At 42.1% G+C, this 21,399-nt stretch overlaps 1 protein-coding gene across 4 annotated transcripts in view; it reads right to left on the reverse strand.

Annotated features, from left to right (window-relative positions):
- The window catches only part of FAR2 (fatty acyl-CoA reductase 2), a 214,413-nt gene that overhangs the window by 69,007 nt on the left and 124,007 nt on the right, over positions 1-21,399 (reverse strand). For all 4 annotated transcript variants that reach the window (XM_073315155.2, XM_073315146.2, XM_073315183.2 and 1 more), the window contains one exon: positions 1,201-1,376. In XM_073315155.2, coding sequence (XP_073171256.2) covers positions 1,201-1,376 — 176 coding nt within the window. The remainder of the gene's footprint in view (positions 1-1,200; positions 1,377-21,399) is intronic.

Here is a 21,399-nt window from a genome sequence, read left to right on the forward strand (position 1 = left end):
TATTCCCCCCCTCCTTGATGTGAACAATTTGATGAAACCAACATGAACTTGCAAAACATTTTTCAGTGTTGCCAAATACACACTTTTTTTTTTTTTAAATAAAATGTAGTTTTGGCTGAAAAAATTCACCTAGTTCTATCTATAATCTCATTTTAAGGGCTTTGTTTTTGGAACACAAGAACATTCAATCTATCGTGCTATGTTGAATCACCAGTCATAGAATCCACTATCTTGCCCATAGCAGCAACTCACCCCTCATGTTTCAAAGGAAGGCAAAAAATACGTACCACATTTATACAGTGCTCTGGGAGAAATTCCCCCCATCCCTGTGTGAAAAAAACCCTCATATTGAGTGATATGGAGACAATCAATGTAACGTCTCAGAGAGGGATATTATAATTGTCATTAATGAAATTCTTTTGGGGCCTGTATCTATGACCACAGTCAGATCATTATCATTATTAAAGTGGGGCTCAAAGGGACCAATCACAATTCAGACCCCATTGTGCTAGGAACTCTTTCATTTATATGTGACAATGAACAAACCAAGTGCTTCTCCAGGAAATCCCCTAAGTAACAGACCACCTTTTTAAAATGCCTCATTATGAAGGCAACATTTTCAAAGCTGGGTGAATATTTTAAAACATTACAGTACCTTGTGATTTGCTATTTAAAATATGCTGCTTCATAAATATATCATTTCGCTCCTTGAGTTACCTTTAGTGAAAAAGTAGGACCAACAACATTGGCTGTAGAGTCAAAGACAGCGTAGACTCACTTTGCACTCCTTCCGTGTAGCCCTGCCAAAACATCTCAGTCCTGACCCATAGCACCCATCTGCTGTTCCAGTTCTGGAGCCACACCTAACTCTGCCAGTGCACTGCAATCCTAATTTGCAGAACTCCCTTTTATTCTGGTCCTCGGCTCCATGTAGCAATGCCACAGTACCTCAATCTTGGTGTGTGTGTGTGTATGTATTTTTTAAGTGCTGACATACATGATATTTTAGGCAGTCAATAATTTGAGCTCTTTAAATTGTATGTCCAATCCAGAACTTATGTGCAGTTTGAAAACATACCTGGAGAATTATTACTGTAATTGTACAAGAAATTACAATAATGGTCTCTCATATTTTGTGTGTCCCGGTAAGAAGCTAAGTTCTACTTAATAAATGCAAACAGCAGAGAACAAGGGACATACTTTAGAGGCTCATCAAAGCGAACTGTTGCTGCACAGTGGAAGACAACATTGACCCGGGACAGGAGCTCCTGCGAGTCCTTGGCGCTGATGGCCAGATTTGGCTGAGTGAGTTCTGCATTAATAGGCTTAATCTTCTCCTGGAAGTTAGGGCAATCTTCCCGGACTCTGTCAAAGACCTAGAAGCACAAACACAACGATCAACTACTGGATCATGGACTATTGCTATCATTCCTATTGATGACAATAGCACCTTGATTAACCGCCCGTTTGCTATATTTGCATCAGTTGATGAAGCTAACATGACTGAGAATGACTGGTTCTTTATTGGGTTCTTTATTGGGGCATGTAGGCAGACAAATAATAATGGACCTGATTGTCCCCTCCCCTAGAAAAACCTGAGAGAGAGAGAGTGCCCTCCCAAAAATTTGAGGGGGGGATGAGTTGCTCTGCTGAAGAATGAACAAAGGGTCCTCTCAGCATCCCATGTCTCCTGGGGAATCCACAGGAGGTCCCATGCCTCCACAGTGGCTCTGCAACCCCCTACATACAATCTGGCTAGCATGGCACCAATGAAGCTGCATTGCCAGGACTTCCTCCATTGGTGGCTGACCCTAGAACCTTATATGGACAGGTGGGGGATGAGGGTAAGGTGTGGAGTGGGAAAGTTAAAGTAGCATTAGGCTCTGTTAGCTTTCCTGCTGATTCTACAAAGAGCTTGAGGGGAGGAGGGAGACAATGTGCACCATCCTATGCCCAGCTCACCCTCTGTCACTGCCTGCTGATTCCCTCTCACAGTTCGTGTATTCCCAGTCCCACAAAGAGACATCCATGATATCTGGAGAAGAGGAATCAGTACTGGGGAAGTGGCTGACCACTGCCTACCCTTTTGCATGGAGGGGTTCTTCTTCCTGCAGATCTCAGAGACAAGTGGGCTCAGCATAAACTATATTTTGCATTTACATCCTGCTTTCCTAAGACCTCAAAAAGTAGATGCACAAAAACAATATTTTAATTGTCCAAAATCCACCTAAAAATAAGTGAAAAAAATGAACAATCCTTTAAACTACACTTATGGTTAGAAAAGTGCTGACAAAATTAGCACCTTTCCCATTCTACAGTTCTGCTCCCTGTGTCTTTGAATAACATGGGTTTGCTTGCCTGAGAAAAATGCAGTGTTACAACTGTCAGCAGAGTGAAGATTTGATTCTCCCTTGTGCATCAGGAACAAAATAGCCAACAACTGTAAATCCTAGTCGCAAAATCTTTGTTATTGGTGATGAAGTAAGAGGCAAAGAGAACATGGCTTGATTTTCTGAACTCCACATGAGTTTGCTGGATTAGTAGTTAAAATTGTTTTTTGACTTGCAAATTGGTCAAACTATAAAACTTCTCTTACGGCTTTATACTTCCACCCATTACTGTAGTATCTGAGCACTTTTTGCATAAAATCGATAATAGTGAAGTCTCTAGTGGACTTGATGATGTCTCTGCCCTTTTGGGGTACAGAGAGAATAATGAGAACACCTATGAAATCGTAGAGGTATAACCTAGTGAGATTTCAGAGCAGAACCACACTTCAAGGATCACTTTTTTCCTTGCTTGTTACACTAGAGGTTTTCTGCCCAGTCCAGTGAGGGAGGGTGTGGGGCTATGTTTCTTTCTATTACCATGATCTCTGTTTTGACAGATACTGTCCTACCTGTGACTTGCCCAGTGCTTATGGAAGGGTATGAAGTACGTGATTTAAAATAAACATCACTAAATAAAAAGATGTACAAATATATTAAATTGCAACTAAAGCAAATATTCTGTCATCTGACTAAGGGATGATCATCCTTCTGTTTATTTGGTCAACAAATCCAGATACGCCTCCATGTTTGCAGCAATATAGCAGTGATCAGGATATGATCCACCTTCTCTCTAAAGCAGTGTGTTTGTCTGCTATGTCTCTTTTCTTCGACGTATTGCTGTATGGCCTTAATAAACAAGACATTCCCAAATGAGCGAGTTAACAAGAGAATGGACATAAGGATGATGTTTTATTTTTCCAAATTGTACAGTTACTAGGTATACGTTGGGAGTAGTGCTTTAGCTATGGAAACTGGGTTTACAGCTGTAAATCATTCCCAAAGTATGGCTGGTGAAACTACAGATGTTGGAGGCAGCTGGTGGTGATAAGAACCCGGATGTTGGGGAAAGTGGTTTGGAGGTGACATGGTGGCACAAGAGAAAGAGTTTTGGGACAAGGGCTGCAGGGTGGGGGCGGGCGCAGTAGTGCTCCGCCTGCATGGCTACGTGTGCCTGGATCAAGTCTGCTTAGCGCTCCATGATGCTTATCAGCTGCTCTGTGCTTTGGTGCCGGTGATCTGCATTCTGCTGGTGGACCGTCCTTTCACTCTCCCGCCACTCCTGCTCTTTTTGATTTTCATTAGTTGAATGCTGCATGACTTCATGCAGCATGTCCTCTTTGCTTCTACATGGCCTCTTCCTGATTCTTTGCAGCCTCTCGGCCGGTGATAACACAGACAGCTGAGATCTCAAGGTTGCATCTGTAAAGGCAAAATGCAACACTTAACAGAGGCAGCATTGTTCACACCAGACAGAGCAACGATTCCCCCATACTCAAGGGCAAGCACAGTCTACAAAATAGCATAATTTGTCTGTCCCAAAGCAAGTGCACATAACCCACAGGAGCCCCAAAATGGTGAGTAAGCACAAGGTCAAGCGTGACTGATTGTTTCAGGGCCATACTGTCCTCTGGGTTTCTGTGCCTTGGGGAGAGTCAACAGCTGCAGGGGGCCCCTATACTGAACATTGTCCCCACATTTTCCACAGGAGTTCATCCTGGAAGATATCTCGCTACTGAGGGTGACCAGGGAAGCAAGGGAGGGTCTTCTACTGCAATGTGGCTTCCGCCCTGGCCCATATGCAGCTTGCCTGTGTGCAGCAATGGTCCCCCCACCCAGCCCGGCACAGAGGCACAGACAAGTTAGCCTTACTGGGACAAGGACCACAGTGGCTCTCCCAAGACACCTGCGCAAGCACATTGTCCAAGTTCTGGCTGAGACCTTTGAAGAGATCACTGAGGCTGATTACTGTGATGTGAGAGAGCACTTCAACGCCCTATTCTGCATCTAGGCATGCATGCAGCCCTAACCCTCCTCGCCCCAAGAGCCCGCACCAAATAACTTCCTTCCCAAAATAAAAGCTGCTTACCTGGAGCCTCCTCTGGTGTTCCCCAAGCACTGCCCACCCCGACTGGCTACCTTCCTCCTGGCTTGAGAACAGCTCCTGGCTGCATGCATTTAGGGATTCCGGGGTGTCTTCCTCCGTTGGAGCACTCTTGCTCCCGTTTTGCTGCTCCTCCTCCTCCTCCTCCTCCTGCCTTGTTGCACTGGCCCTCTGAGGTGGGGTCGCCCCCAAGTATAGCGTCCAGCTCTTTGTAGAAACTGCAGGTTGCGGGGGCAGCACCGGAGTGGCTGTTTGCCTCGCGGGCTTTGTGGTAGGCACTCCCCAGCTCCTTCACTTTAACCCTGCACTGCAGTGCTTCCCGGTCATGGCCCCTTTCCAGCATGGCCCTTGATATCTGCCCAAAGATATCGTAATTCCTGCAGCTGGAGCGCAGCTGGGACTGGACAGCTTCCTCCCCCCAAACACTGATGAGGTCCAGCACCCCGCCATTGCTCCATACTGGGGCTCGCCTGGCGCATGGAGGCATGGTCACCTGGAAAGATTCGCTGAGAGCACTCCACACCTGGCTGAGCAAACAGGAAGGGGATTTTCAAAATTCCCAGAGAATTTAAAGGGAGGGTCTGATGGTTGGTCACCTGAGAGCAGGGCAGTAGAGTTCAAAGTGGTGACCAGATTGGCTAGAATAGGCATTGTGGGATACTTCTGGCGGCCAATCACAGACCAGGGTGTCCACACTGGCGACACGGCGCTCCGGCGGTGGCACAGCAAACGTTATTTTACTCGCCGAGGTGGAGTACCAGCAGCGCTGTAGCCATGGAGACAGAGCGCTCTACGTGCCTTGCCAGCATGGACGGGGAGTGAGCTAGGGTGCCCGGGGCTCCTTTATTGTGCTGTAACTCACAAGTGTAGCCAAGCCCTTAATCTGTGAAGATTTAAAAACAAAAAAACACAGCCAACTTCACAGAATCATAGAAGATGAGGGTTGGAAGAGACCTCAGGAGGTCATCTAGTCCAATCTCCTGCTCAAAGCAGGACCAACCCGAACTAAATCTTCCCACCCAGGGCTTTGTCAAGCCAGGCCTTAAAAACCTCTAAGGATGCTGCTTTTTAGCTGGAGAAATGGCTAACATATCCAGTCATTGTATCCTAGGGTTAGGCAATAATTACATTTTTAAATACTGATTTTCAGTTGAAATTATCATGTTTATCTGATTAACCTTCACCAGTGATATGAGACTTCAGGACTGTTCAGGCTCCTCCTCTTCACAAGGGATCTTCAAAAGCAAGCAAGGATTTAAAAGGCAGATGTGTCCATGGGTTATCCAGCTGGAACTGCTAAACGTAATACCCAGAGTATGTACAGAGTCAGAGGAACCCCAAAATGGCTGACTCTTTACTGCAGTGAACAGCAGAGAGAAAGAAAAAGAGTGTTCCCCGCGGGCCCCCCCCCCCGGCTATCTATTTAACTATAGCCACAGGTAAGAAAACCCAGGAAAACTGAGGCTAGTATGTCACAGTTTTAGTGCGAGTTATTTCTTCTGATTGTCATGCAGCATACATTCATACCTGCACAACAAGGTCACCATAACAGCCACGTACCACTGAAGTCCCACTCCAAATCCTCAAAATAAAGTTTAAGTGGGACTTAAGTGGTACATAAGCCTTGTGCTGGCCCTCTGCATATGGGTGAGTTTCACTCCAGAATCTGCAGAATTGTTTTTATTCCATACCTCCATAATTCCCTGTTCCAGGACTAGTCAGATCTCTGGGACTTAAATTTACTCCATTTTACATGCTTCATGATAGAGTTGTGTCAGGGATCGTCCCTAATGCAATGCATCAACTGAAAATGTCCACTGGACGTGTGTTCCTAATGTTTAGTCTCCCTTTCTGTTGTCTAACCCAGGCTTGATCTCACTTTCCCCAAAAGAGAGAGGAAAAAGCAATGTTTTGTTCCTTACGCCCATCCCAGAGGGTGGATATAATTCGTAACCGCTCCTGCCTGTCAAGCTTTTAATTAGAATGATTTCTACATAATTTGATATAAAAGCCTCAGTTAAACAGTTTATTTCAGGTCACCTGCAAAACTGAAAAAGGAACTCATCAGGCAGTTTGAGATGCCGAACATTTAAACTTGTCCTCTTTACTCAGACAAAATTCCCAATAAATTAATATGTTGAAGTAAAGACAACGAGATAGGGCCTAATATTTCACCTACTTTAAAGGAACACTGTCAAGGCTGGCAGGCCCAACATTTGACCAGTTCTGTTTTCTGACAGCTATTTGCCGAAGGTTGTAGCCTTTTCTTTCAGATGTGGGCCTCACTAATTATCTATATCTTTATCACTGATAGACCGGATAACTGGCATATGCTCCACACAGGGCAGAAGTCCATTCAGAATCTTTAGCTAGAGCAGAAAACAGGGCTCAGTGTGCTTAGCCCTGATTCCCAAAGCAAGCCCAGTGCATCAGTGCCCCCCCACCCCCCGGTCTGTACTAGCTGCCAGTTTATCACTAACTGCCATTCAGAGTGCTGTTTTTAGTCCTTAAGGGAGTGATCTTGCAAAGTGCTGAATATTCAGGCCCTGATCCAGCACAGTGTAATCCACTGAGAAGCATGTATTATAAGTGCTGGTCACAGAGAGTATGAGTTGTTACAGCCCCCACCTACACAGCCATGGCTCTTTAGCTTAAGCTGTAGCAGCTCACACTTTTAGCTCTAAAGGTCCCCAGCGTGTTGGCCAGCAGAGCAACTGTCACAGCAGCACTTTACATGTGCTTAGCTTGAAACATATGGGCAGCTAAGCATGTGCTTATGTGACTTGCTGGATCAGGGCCAGAGTGCTTGGCCCATTTCAGGATTCAGCATTAAGTCCTTATATGGTCTGGGGCCTGGCTACGTGGAAGACTGCCTCTCTGCTTCTGTGGTAACAAAGCAGTTGAACAGTCTGAACTACTAGTCTCCTACTTGCACTGGGAGGTACTGGTGTTTTTGGTAAAAAACTCTGAACTGCAATGTGGTCCCTGCTTGGTCTGACAGGCCCTGTGTCTGCAGATCTTGAAGACATACCATTTTATTAGGCTTTGGGGAAGGGAGTAGGGAAGAGTGAAACTTTGAATACTGCAATACCAGAAAGTTGTAAAATTGAAAGAAATTCAGAGAACAGCAACAAAAATGATCTTGAGATTGAAATGTATTATATATGAGGAAAGATTAACAGGATCAAATACGTATAGTTTGACCAAACAGAGAATAAGAGTAATAAGGAATCTGTCTACAAGTATTTAAAAGTAAACATCAAGAAGGGGTAAGAATTGTTTAGCATAATCCAAAGGAGCATAGTTAAATAATAATAAAGTAAAGAAAAACTACACAAGTTAAGCAAAGGAAAATTTAGGCTGAATGTCAAAGCACCACCTAAACAAAACCATTCCTAACAGTGAACTCCATGAGCCTGTAGATAATCTCAGAAAGCAAGTGGTGGAAACCCCCTTTGTTTGGGACATTTAAAAGTAGTCTGGACAACAGTCACTGGTATACACACTGAAGGGGACAATCTTGCCATGATAGTATATTTATACTATGCCTCCCTGGTGTTCAGGTCTATATCTAATTTCTATGAAAATGTGGCACTGTTATAAATGGACAAAACTAACCAGCATGTCAAAATTTTAGAAAGATTTACTCAAGTTATAAAAATAGCTCAGCAAGAGCCAGAATGATCCCTGCTCTCTATTTCTGGAGAAAAGAGCTTACCTAATACATCCCAGTTGTGTTTACTGCTGATAACCCATTCCAATAGTCTGCAAAAACTGTGTGCTCCTGATGCCTACTTTTAGAACTTCCATTATAGCAATATTCTCAATTAATTAGGCAGCTTCCCAACATCAGATCATTAGTCTACCATTAATCATTAACATGGCCTATTCTGAGTGAAATGCATTGCTTAGCCAGACAATGTGTGAAAACCATAGCTTGAGCAGTGTTAATCAGGGCTACACTGTTGCCCTTCTCCTCCACCCCCTTTTTGCCTCCTCTTCTCTCCTGAGTGACTTTAACCATGATTTTTCTCAATGTAAATGAGACATAATTAATCTAATTAGTTAAAAAATGCACTAGGGATTTCCCTGATTATCAGTTAACAAATGACTTCTAATCAGACCCAGATTTACAGCCTTTTCTTAAGTAGAAGCAGTGCAGTGAAAATGCAGTATCCGTGACCAATAACTAGTAAACAAAAGAACTGATTATTCCAAGGCAAATATTGACAATAGAGATACAGAGATGACAAAACATGAATTCCATTCTGGGTCAGCAGAGGCAAATGTGCCCAGCTAGCTACTCAGCATGTGTTTTTAAATGGATGTTCTTGGGTTGACATTGTATTTAAGCCAATTTCCATGAACTTTGCCTGCTGCCAATGCTTAGCTCTGGAGAGAGTTCTGAATTACACAGCATTTAACCTGGAGCTCTGGAAGAACCCTTTCAGATCCAACCGTTAATACCTCTGTTTACAAGATTCTATAGAGACAGGAAAGCTTTCCATGGTATGTGATACTATCATGCAGGAAGATATGCAAGGGACAAAGTTTGATGCTTTCATAGTCCGGTGATCCACTTCTCAGGTCACTCACACACCCTTGTAATCTCTAGGCTGTGTATTGGAATGCATTGCCACCAGAATGGATAGCGTGATTGATGATGTTAATGACACTTTCAAAGTGGCGGAGAAATTAGGGTGCGGAGACTGGTTTTCTGTTCTCCAGATGGTAATTAAGAAGCCACATGTTCATAGAAAGTGGAGATCTAAATACACTGCCATACAACGGATATATGTATGGATATGGACACAATGGACAGAAGTGAAGGCAGATGAATTCAGAGACAAGCAAAAGGTGGGCAGGTACATAAGAACATAAGAATGGCCCTACTGGGTCAGACCAAAGGTCCATCTAGCCCAGTCTTCCAACAGTGGCCAATGCCAGGTGCCCCAGAGGGAATGAACAGAACAGGTAATCATCAAGTGACCCATCCCCTGTCACTCATTCCCAGCTTCTGGCAAAGAGAATTTTGGGTATTGTGTCAGGAACATTTTCTAGTGATTTATCCGGACCAGTTGCATAAATAGCCTAAATGATAAAAGTTTCCACCACTTCTCAAAAGAGACTATTCCAAAATCTAAACAGACCTTTCCCGTTCTAAGCAGCTTTTCAGAAATTTTCCCAGACTAAAATTTCCTTCACATAATTTCCATCAATTACCCTTGTTATACCCCAAGGTTTCAAATGAATGAGGAGAAAAGTCAAAAGGGAGTCAGCAGTGACCAGAGAGGTGGAATATGGAGTGGGCAATTACCAGAATTTTATACCTCTTTCCTCTTCCCTTTCCACTTCAATCTCTTTGAAGAAGAGAATTGATTACCGTAGCCTTAGTTTGCCTAATTACAAATGTTATGGTCATAAAGTTATCCAGCCACACTATTTAAGCCTGGCTCTCCACTCCCATTGACTCAATAACAGCTCTTTGCAGCTTCAGTAACAGACCTTGCTTGGATGCCAAGAAAGCTAAGCAGTAGCTGATGGGACCCGAAAGACTAAACAGCCAGGCACACAAGCCATACCAAACACAGATAGCTCCTTCTTTGAAATTATGACTGTGTCTGCTTTTATCTTTAAGTGGCCATTATGATTTAAGTAATTTAAGTTCCTTTTCAAGGCACCTGATATGGGTAGGAAAACTAAAAAAAAAATTGAGCTGTTTAGTGTATCTTTTCTTGTTCTGCACCACATAACTCTGAGCTCAAAAGAGCCTGAAGGCTGGATCTCCGCTCTCAGGAACTCTCCCCTCTCTGACCTATTGTGACCTCATCTTCAATGCAGACACAACAGGGAGCCCCCTTTGGAAGCACTGGTTGCTCCTTAATTGGCTGGGAAAGAGAGGTCCCTTCAGCCCACAACTTTCCATTATGAAGGACAAAGAGAACAGTTTTGTTTTTCACACCTTTTTAGCAGTTCTTTAGGGATAAAGTGCAAAGCCACAGCAATGCTATTCAGACAGCAATCTGGGGCCTTCAAGGATTAAATGAACAGCAAAAGGACCAAGAGAGATTTTATCAGAAGGCACCAAAGGCACCAAGAGGACTAATAAATGCACAGTGCAACAACGAGGGCAGAGGAAATGAACATTGTAGATACAAAATAAGGGGTTATATCTAAGCATCCAAATCCATTTAATTAAAGTGAGATTTTCTAGTTTCCTTAATATTGTCCTGTTTCAGATTTGTTTCATCATATACTAGAGATGGCACTGTTGAGAGTTTGTAGAAATCTTTCAATTTTTGATGAAAGTTTGAAATTTTAAAAAAACAAACCAAAATCTGGACAATTTTGAACAACATTTTAGCTAAATTTACCTACGTTTTTCAATGAACTACAGGGGTTGTTGAAAAATTTCGAAGTCCAAAATAAAAACAGGTAAATATTTTAAAAAAATACTTTGCAACACTTTTTTTCCTGAACAGCTCCAGTGCTATCATCTTTGATAAAACCTCCACTATGAATCTGCATGTCTGAAGTACATCAGTCAACATGCTGTGACCATGGTTGCTGGAGAGGCTATACCGAGAATGCTCAATCAGGGCAAACTGCAAAGAATGGGGCTGACGATCCCCCCAAATCGGTGGTTTATTCTAGAATTAGATTCACCAAGCCAGTCACAAAACAGCTTCTTCAATACCTTACTGGTTACCAAGAAGCTAAAACACAGCTCCCTTAAAACAATCCAGCCTGGGGCTCCCACTTAGACAGCCAAGGCTAATATAGTGAGAGTTACTTAAAACCTTATTCACCATATATAAAGTTCTACCAATCCCAAGAGACTGGATACATTACCCACCAGGTCAATGAATATTTCAGATCTTACCCAAATACACGCTTAGAGACAATTCTTATTAACTAATTTAAAATTTGTTAAAAAAAGAAAATTATTATTATTGTGGTTTAAAGATCATATTATATACAGATATGAATAAAGTTCTTAAGTCAGTTTCATAACAGAGATGGTAAGACTGCTGGTCCTTCCAGAAACAATAGGTTATAGTCCAATAGACAGTCCATGTGTAGAGGGACAATCCTGGAGACCTCTGTCTTGTGACTTGAACTTCCCCTGACAAAGTTTAAGCAGATCTAAGATAAAACAGGATCAGCTTCCTTTATAGTTCTCTAGCAGGCTAATAGCCTCTTGACAGCAGACATCAGAGCAGGCATTCCTTGGATGAAGAACAGGTAATATACATTGTTGCTCTGAAATAAATCTCTATTTCTTAGGCACACACTGGTAACTAGTTGCCTTCATTAGCATAAGGTGATTAACCATTCAAACGGTTCACAGGCAGTTTACTACAAACTTCAAAGAGAAATAAAGATAATGATACTATTACACCATAAGTTTCAACTAAACATTAATATCCCCTTTTGCTCTCTGAATCAATAGAATATAGTAATGAAACATTACAGACAAAAACTGAAGTTTAGCATCTACAGGTTAATTAGATCACATTGTTAAAATCCAAAAATATATAGGTAAACACAGTCAAACAAAATTAGTATCTACTTCTGATTCTCTGATAATACAGGCTTATATTTCAGGAACTCTATTCTACTTAATATGGCTTTGCTAACTATCTACAAGAAATAGCCCTCTTTACCATTTCTGTACTTTCCTAATATGTCCTGAAAGCTTAATCTTAGTTCAACCAGTATGCAGGCTGCTTAACCTTCGCTGGCTCAGCATCACACATACACTTATGTTTTCATGTAACCGAGCTACTGTATAATGTCATGTATGGTGTCAAGGTTCCTTCCCCACTCTGAACTCTAGGGTACAGGTGTGGGGACCTGCATGAAAACCCCCCTAAGCTTATTTTTACCAGCTTAGATTAAAACTTCCCCAAGGTGCAAACTATTTTACCTTTTGCCCTTGGACTTTATTGCTGCCACCACCAAGCATCCTAACAAATATATAACAGGGAAAAAGCTCACTTGGAAACGTCTTTCCCCCCAAAATCCTCCCCAAACCTTACACCCCCTTTCCTGGGGAAGGCTTGATAAAAATCCTCAGCTATTTGCATAGGTGAACACAGACCCAAACCCTTGGATTTTAAGAACAATGAAAAAAGCAATCAGGTTCTAAAAAGAAGAATTTTAATTGAAGAAAAAAAGTAAAAGAATCACCTCTGTAAAATCAGGATGGTAAATACCTTACAGGGTAATCAGATTCAAAACACAGAGAATCCCTCTAGGCAAAACGACACAAAACAGGAATATACATTCCATTCAGCACAGCTTATTTTATCAGCCATTTAAACAAAACAGAATCTAACACATATCTAGCTAGATTACTTACTAAGTTCTAAGACTCCATTCCTTTTCTGTTCGCAGCAAAAGCATCACACAGCCAGAGAGAGCCTTTGTCCCCGTCCCCCCCCCCAGCTTTGAAAGTATCTTGTCTCCTCATTGGTCATTTTGGTCAGGTGCCAGCGAGGTTATCCTAGCTTCTTAACCCTTTACAGGTGAAAGGATTTTTCCTCTGGCCAGGAGGGATTTTAAAGGTGTTTACCCTTCCCTTTATATTTATGACATATGGTTACTGCAAGGAAAGGGTTGTCTCAGTATTGGAAAGGATGGCATTCATGAGAGGATCTCTTTCTTAGGAAGTTGTCAATAATATGAAAAGATCTGAGAACCAGTGGCCTAGCTAGTATCAAGTCATTCTTTTGTGCCAACATCCTAAACAAGCAAGAAAATATAGAATTACTATTAATCCTTGATTCACATCCAAGAAGCACGCAGCTTAGGGAATTTATAACCTCTTTAAGAAGATAGAACCATCTGTCAAAATAGGGCCAACTACTTACAATGCAGGATGGCTCTAAGCATAGTTTTACCAGGGACCAATTGCAGTCACTACTTAAGATTATGGGCAAGTCCTTGGAAGCATCTACAGACATACTTCAGAAATGGTCCTGAATCAAATCTCTGAGTGTGAATCCAACATCCATAGTCACAGCTCAAAATTCTCCCCCTGAATCCAAATTCTCTGTACATTGGGAAAGCTAGAATCGTGTTCTGCAGATAAAGCCCCATTTTTGTGAGTGTTGAGATCTTTTGGTTTTGCCCATATCAGACATAGTGGATAGGATTTGCCTCTCGCTTGTGCTGGCATAAATCCGCAATAACCCCATTGAAATCAAGAGAATTGCACTGATTGAAATGAAAGGAAAATTCAGCCCATGAAGTTCAGATTCAGATCCAGAGTTTTGGGTTATGGCTCCTGTCTAGTGTGTGTTACAATTCACACCACTAAAGTGTTAAACTGTAAACTGCCCTGTATAGACTTTGCTAGTATAAACTAAAAGGTACCTAGATTGCATTAACGTGGTCCATAGGCCTGGTATGTGTGGCCAGTTACTAGTCAGATGTGGTTGTCTTTCCTGTAAATGAGCCTAGATATTTTGATAAGTGAAATATACATTTTTAATGAATATCAAGGAAGTCCTATCAAGTGTCCTGCATCTGGAATCAATTTTTAAGGCAGGTCCTAAAGATCTCACTTGGGTAATACAGGAGTTTGTTGTGTATTTCAGAGAGACATTTACAAGCTTCACTTATTAGCTTTGGAGCTCTCATTCCTTTTAATTGTCAAAACTAAGCCATTCTGTCAAAAGCATTGCTGATCAGGGAAACTGCCATATAAGACTTGTTTCAAATTGACATGCAGTCTCCATAGATGAATGAACTTTTAAAAAGTATATTCATTAAAGGAAAAGTTATTTCCCTCTGCAATTAATTTTAAGCATACATCCCCATGAAGGAAACCACAAAGGAGAAAACACTTGCAATGACATTCATGGATTCTATGCGTCTCCCAATGCCAGACCTCACTGATTAATTATACTCCATCTATCCAGTTCATGCAGGGTATAAGAGTGAGCATGTGTTGAGGGGGATAGGGAATTTGCTAATTAAGCTTTGAGTGAATGGGTCGCTTGCCAATGAGTCAGCAAAACAAGCAAAATTTTCAACAAATGGTTGAACACAAAAATGTTGCTTGTACCCAAAAATCTGCTGAAGCCATCTGTGAGTGGGGATTACTAATAATGAGTCTCAGCACATGGCACCAGACCTACCAGGTTATAAATACTTAAATGCATTAATCTGCTGCTGAAAAACCCTCCAAGGAGGGGAAAAAAAACCCAATTACCTATATTGAAATTCTTGGACACACACACACACACACACGTAAAATTAGAAGGTGGTTATAACTACTGAATCATGATCTTTTCCAAAGCTCCACTTGCAACAAACTTTATATCTAGATTATGGATTAATTTATGACACTTGCCACTCATCTGTATATTACACAAATATATATATATTAGAGCCAGCCCTGTGGTGATGATGAGTTTTCCAGGTCCCCAGAATACTTACTTACTATCTGTAATCAATAGATAATAAAGCACTTTGCACAGGCTGGTAAGTGTGTTTTACATCTTTAGACGGTCAACCCTTCAGTGCAGGGATTGTCTCTTTTCTATGTTTGCAGAGCTCCCAGCACAATGGAACCCCAATTCCAATTAGGGATTTTGGGCACCACCAGCATACAAATATTTACTACTAACAACAACGGATACTGAAAATAAAGCACCCAGAGGTTAATTTAGTTGACCAAGGTGACACAGTGAATTTCAGTGAGAGAGAGCCCCCGGAGCAGGACCCTGACTCCCAGAGCTCTGCCCTGTCCACCACTAGGACAGACTTCCTCCCTGTGACAAGGCTATATTGTTGGCAGATGTGATTGGTCGTCACTGACTGATCCACCAGTACCATAAGATTTGAGTTGTTTCTGTAGCCGCACCACAATGTCACTCCATGTGACCGGGGGAGCCTTGTGGGCAGTTGGGCCATCTGACTGTGTAGGGAAAGTGAACAGGTGTGACCCAGTGTCTAATAAATTGTGATGGCGGCCACAAAACAAAGTTAACCCCATAGCAAAAAGTCCTAAAGAGAAGTGAATTAGAAATCTGCAAAATAAGATACCAGACAGACACACCAATAATGCTCTCCTCTCATGTGGCATCTTTCATTTTCAAAGTACAATGCAGTATTTACTGTTTCTCACTAGGCATCTGTAAGGTGGATAAGGGTCATCACCATTTAAACAGAAATAAAACTGAAGGCAGAGCGGTTTAAGTGTTTTGCCCAGTGCCAAAAAAGAAGTCTGTGTGAGAGCAGAGATTACACCCAGGAATTCTTAGTTCCTATTTGTGAGCTTTGACCACTACACCATGCCACTCTCTGCCCTTTTCTTGTGCAACCACAGTGGAGAGGTACAATGTTACAAAAGCTATGTGAGGAAATCTACAACATATTCCAAATGAGAGGGGGGTTAAGGTTGGTCACCACTCACATAATGAATGTCATTTAGTGCTTTGTTGGTGCAAATAGAAGCAGTGAATGCCACCTAATACATTCCCTCAGCTCCACTTGCTGTGCACAGCAAGATGCAATATAGGTCTAAAAGCAAAGGAGTCTGAATTATCATTGACTGTAGTTGCCAATCCTCTGCTGTCATCTATTCTTGCCTGAATGCATGTCTACAACTCCTGTGACTGTATGTGTGGGTGTTGTGCACACACATAGTCTGCCTAATGAATGTATTCAGGCTGGAAATGCTGCAAGAACAACAGCCCTGTAAAAAGAACAGGAGGACTTGTGGCACCTTAGAGACTAACCAATTGATTTGAGCGTAAGCTTTCCTGAGCTACAGCTCACTTCATCGGATGCATTCAGTGGATGCTGTAGCTCATGAAAGCTTATGCTCAAATCAATTGGTTAGTCTCTAAGGTGCCACAAGTCCTCCTGTTCTTTTTGCGAATACAGACAACCACGGCTGCTACTCTGAAAACAGTCCTGTAGTAATTCCTACTCTTTCATTTATATGTGTATTTCATTTGGGATCAAACACAAGTGGGTTCAGATACTTGTTTCCACAAATATACATACAGACTGCCACGTCTGGACTGAGTGTATATGAACATTAATGTGCTGAAAAATAGCGATTAAATGTTTTCATTGAAAGTGTTTGTAACTTGACACCTTAAGAGGAACATAGGGGTTGAGTGGAGTGATAATTTCCTCCTAACAATGAACACTATATGGTGGGTTGATTCCCTGGCAGACAGGTTTGAAGTCTCCTCTGCCAGTAGTAGCAGCTCCACTCTAATCTCACTGTCAGTCCATTATACTCAGTGCAGTTGTGGCAGTTTGCCTATTCTCTGAAGCGAGGGGGGAGGGGGAGGAGGAAATAGTGCCGAAGATCAGAAGAAACTTACTAAAAGAAGGACATGCTGTCTTGTTGCCTGATGGATATATCCCCACACAGCTTTCCTGGTCTACGTCCTTCATTACAGGTTCAGAAGAAGGAAGAAGAGGGAGGGCTGTGGAAGGTGAAAATCCCGGGCAGCATGCAGGTTGCTAGCCTCAGAGCCAAGAAAAGCAGTAGCTCAGTTTATTCATTATTATTTGTATTGTGGCAGCATCTAGGAGTCCCCGTCACAGAGCAGGACCCCATTGTTCTAGGGGCTGTACAGACACAGAACAAAATGATGGTCCCTGACCCAAAGAGCTTACTGTCTGAGTAACATCAACTTAAGTCTGAGACTGGGGGATCCTCTCAGATATATCCATTTCTTTGTACTCGATCACATTGCTCAGAACAGATGATCAGTTTAGGATCTGATTTTCTAAGGCAGCCCACCCTCATATGTAATAGCATTCACTCATGCAGTCTTCAGCAGTTACACCATGTTGTTGCAGCTGAGAATGCTGCTGGCTACTTCTAATTGGTTGCTAGGAGATTTTTAGTTTATGATATAAATGCCTACAAAAAGTGCTGAAGTGACAGCCCTGGAAACTGAAGCCATCTATTCACAGAACAGGTACAATCAGAGCAGCAGCTGCGCAAGCTGCTGTCACACCCTTGGGTCTTGACCCTGATTTGGAGGAACAAACTTGGAGGGTGATAGATTAGTTCAACTTCTGTGCCCTTTGAATCCCTGGCCTTTCTGCTTGAGGTGACCAGTGCTGGTGGTGTGTGTTTGTGAAGTCATTCTGGACACTTGTCGAATAGGAACAGGACTGAGATGAATTCTGGTTAAGGTGCCAGAAAAAAGCTGAGGTCAGCACATCCCACAAGAAGGCACAACTACCTCCAAATCCTTCCTTACTGCTGGTGTGGAGCATCTGCTGGTTCCGCAGAGGTGAAGAAGAGTTTATGAAATTTACCTCTTGTACTAAGCACAGAACGATGCAGTGCAAATGCTTTAGTGTGTCCTATACTGATCAACACAATTATAACTTCAGTTTCAAATAATACACTTTTTAATTAGAGAGAGTGAGAGAGAAACAGAGGAGGAAATAGACACAGATGCAAATATTTGTGCTGAGCAGAAAATGATATTCTAAAGCTGAGACGGCTGAGGGAACATTGTTCACCCTACATAAATGGGCTTGCCTGTGTCAGGCACTCGCTGACGGAGCACTGATGTGGGACTGTTTTTTAGCTGCTGTGGCCCAGTTTTAAACAATATACCACAGTATTTAGAGAGACAGAAAGGATTGGTATGAAGAAAAGTGATTCAGCAGGAATGCCCTGATCATTTAGAAAGAAATCAAAAGTAAGCAGAAATAGAGACGCTGTGGATTTTTGTGTGTCCAGTTGAAATTCATTTTAACTTTACCATTATTTTGACCATTTCATAAGTCCCAACATGGAGTTCAGTACTGTACCAGATGCACAAGAAGAGGTGGGGTTAGATCCCTGCTCCTCAGTCTCACTGCCTTGTGCTGCTTTGGCAGCAAGAAGTGTTTGACCAGCTGGCTTAACTGGCCACCTGAGGGAAAACACACTGCAACTGGAGCTTGGTTAAAAATTCTGCTGAGCATGAGTGCAACCAGAATAGGCTCTTGCTCACCATCCCAGAGCTGTGTAAGTTGTGCTGGGTTAACAGGAATAAAAATGTACTTTATGCAGTAAAGTAAGCAAGTAAGACTTGGAAAATACACAGAGAGCAGCAGATCTGTTGAGTAAGAAGGTGCCATTTTTACAACTTTAGCAACTTTAACCTTTCCGACCTGTAAAATTGAGACATTTCCCTACTTCCCAGGGGGGTTGAGAGGTCTAATTAGTGTTTGTTATACACACTGACGATAAAACACACACTATAACCTGAGCTCTAAGTTATCAAATGGCTCAGTAGGAGCTATCAGCAGCTCATTCAGGACAATGTTAATAACCCATGAGTTGCTTCTGAATTGGTGTAGGGGCGGGGGAAGGATTTAAATGGATCAGTCCTCTCCTAAGCCTGATGACTGAAGTCTTCTGTGCTGGGAAATGGTGGCCATTTTCTAAACAGGTAATGAAACCAGGGGTTAAAGGAAGGAAATCATTGTAGTTGTGTGTTGTACCACCAATGGTTTTGAGTGAGCTTGGATGAGGAACTTGCCCAAATACTGGTATCCCTCATTGTCTCTGTGGCACTTCTTGAACTATTCAAGACTTTTATGAAGGCCATGTGAGAGCCAAGTGCTGGCTTTCATTGGATAATCAAAAGTGTTTCCTGTGGCACTCTTGGATTGGTAGAGGAGAGTCTAGAGAAATAGGAAAGTTGTCATGGGGGACTGCTACTAGATTATACTCGCCTGTGTTCAGCCTAATTTTAATGTCTTTGTTTGGTGTCTTTTGATCTAGTCCAGCCCTGTATCTCCCGCCGACCACAGTAAATTAATTAACAGCCTCAAAACAACCTAATGTGAAGACACTTTTGATAGGACAGAATTTAAGAAGTGGTTTCCCCTTCATATCATGGGTTCTCCCCATGAACTTTCACAAACAGTGTCAAATGTACAGTTTGAAGACTTGCTTCATGGTTAATTTTTGGGTTGACATCCTGGTTATCTTTCATATTTTCATTCTGTGGTAAATAAGCACAATACATTCTCCCCTCTCTGAGAATTTGTCTTAGTCTTAGACTTTGTTTACCCAGAATCACCTGCTCCCCAGCTTTCAAAGTCAACACTCCACGACTGAACTAAAACGTCCATGCATTTTGTCTCTTCTGTTAGGAAGGAAATAACCGCAATCACTTAGGAGACCTAAGTCTTTGAGGGGGCCAACATGCAGTACTTGTACCATAGCTCACACTTATTACCTGTACAAAGAAAACTTCTCTTCTCATGAGACTGTTTGATGTGGCCACTCAAAGAATTGTGGTTAAAATACAAAAAGGTTTGTGTTGGTTTGAACTTCTGTAGCAAAGGAGAGCTACTGCTTGGTTTTAGACCCTATCTAAACTATGTTATAGGTTAACATAACACATACTTACTAACAGTTTAGACCTAAAGGGAGATGGCAATCTTTAGGCGTTGATTTGCCAGAAGTATTACTCCAAGAAGGACTCTAGGGGAGGACTAGTGAATCTGTAAGTTCTACCCTAATGAGTTAGACCCTAATTTTAGGAATAATGCTGCAAACCACAGTGTTAGAGGGATGGATATAAAAAGGATACAGCTGCCAGAACAGCCCCAGCACAGGAAAGAAATATTTAATAAGGGGAGCTCTCCTTCCTGGCTGTCATATCCATAGTCAGTCACATCTCTACTTCAGGCTTAACATTTTATAGGCTTTATGTCATGAGGCTATATGATCATCTGCTCTGTGCTGATCCATATACAGTGCACCAGATCTTCAGCTGGTATAAACTGATGTTGCTCCATTGATTTCTGTGGAGCTATGCCATTTACTCCAGGTGAGGACATCGTTGTATATTTATAAGTGAAAGACTATATAAAAGGTTTGCCTGTAGAACAGAACTTTATATTCATACCTACTGTACAATAAGAAAAGATTGGTGATCAGTGGATAGTGTGCTAGCCTGGGGTTCAAGAGACCTGTACTAAATTCCCTGCTCTGCAACAGACCTCCTGTCTCACTTTGTGAAAGTCATTTAGTCTCCCTGCGCCTCAATTCCCCATCTGTAAAATGGGGTAATAGCTTTGCCCAACCTTATGGGGAATTGAGATGATAGATGTCAGATACTACAGTTCTGGGGGCTACATATAAATACCTCAGATAGCTAGATTTGTTAATAAGATCAAACCAAAAGTTCTAATAGATCTGCTATAATGAGAACCTACTCTTCCATCAAATCCTCTATACATGCCAAATAGTAATAAAAAAAAGCAATGAACCTGATGTTGGAGACCTCATACAAACTGCAGAGCACAGACCATAGACCAGAAGCTAAATTGCAGCCCGCACTGTGTGTTCATGCTTCACCAAATACCAGGCCCAAATGTATCATGGGTAGCTGTCACCTTCATTTATGTTATTCAAGCAAAAAAACCAAACCAAAACAAAAAAACCCGGCAAACTGCAGTGGAGAAGTAAGTTTATAAATACATGCCATGCTTGCAACAGAAAACAACTGGGGAAGCAGTGAGAAAGCCAACTGCTGTATTCAGGTCAGGAGGGGATGCTGTTAAATAAATGGCATTTCTCTACATTTTACCTCTAAGACATTTTTCACTTAGTCTTACAGTGACCTGCTAAAACAAATCCCTGGAGCACTGCTGCTGGCCCTAGAGAGGTTATTGAATTACCCAGAATGGAAATTTCATTTCTAGGCTCTCTTTCTTTTCAGTGTTACAGATTCAAAGCTTTGATAGGGGACTACTGCACAGGCACCATCTGTGCCTTGGGGTGGTAGTTGGGTTAACACTGCTGCTAGAGTGAAAGCTAAGGGGAAGACTGGAAAGGAGGGTTGGTAAGATAGATGTAGCAGTTGCTAGAGAATAAAATAATAATAAAAAAAAGGAGGCTCTGACAGATGAATCATATAGAAATAGCCACACTCGAACAGACCCAAGGTCCATCTAGACAAGAGTTCT

This window comes from Lepidochelys kempii, chromosome 1 (assembly GCF_965140285.1).
Source record: "Lepidochelys kempii isolate rLepKem1 chromosome 1, rLepKem1.hap1, whole genome shotgun sequence".
Lineage (NCBI taxonomy): Eukaryota > Metazoa > Chordata > Testudines > Cheloniidae > Lepidochelys > Lepidochelys kempii.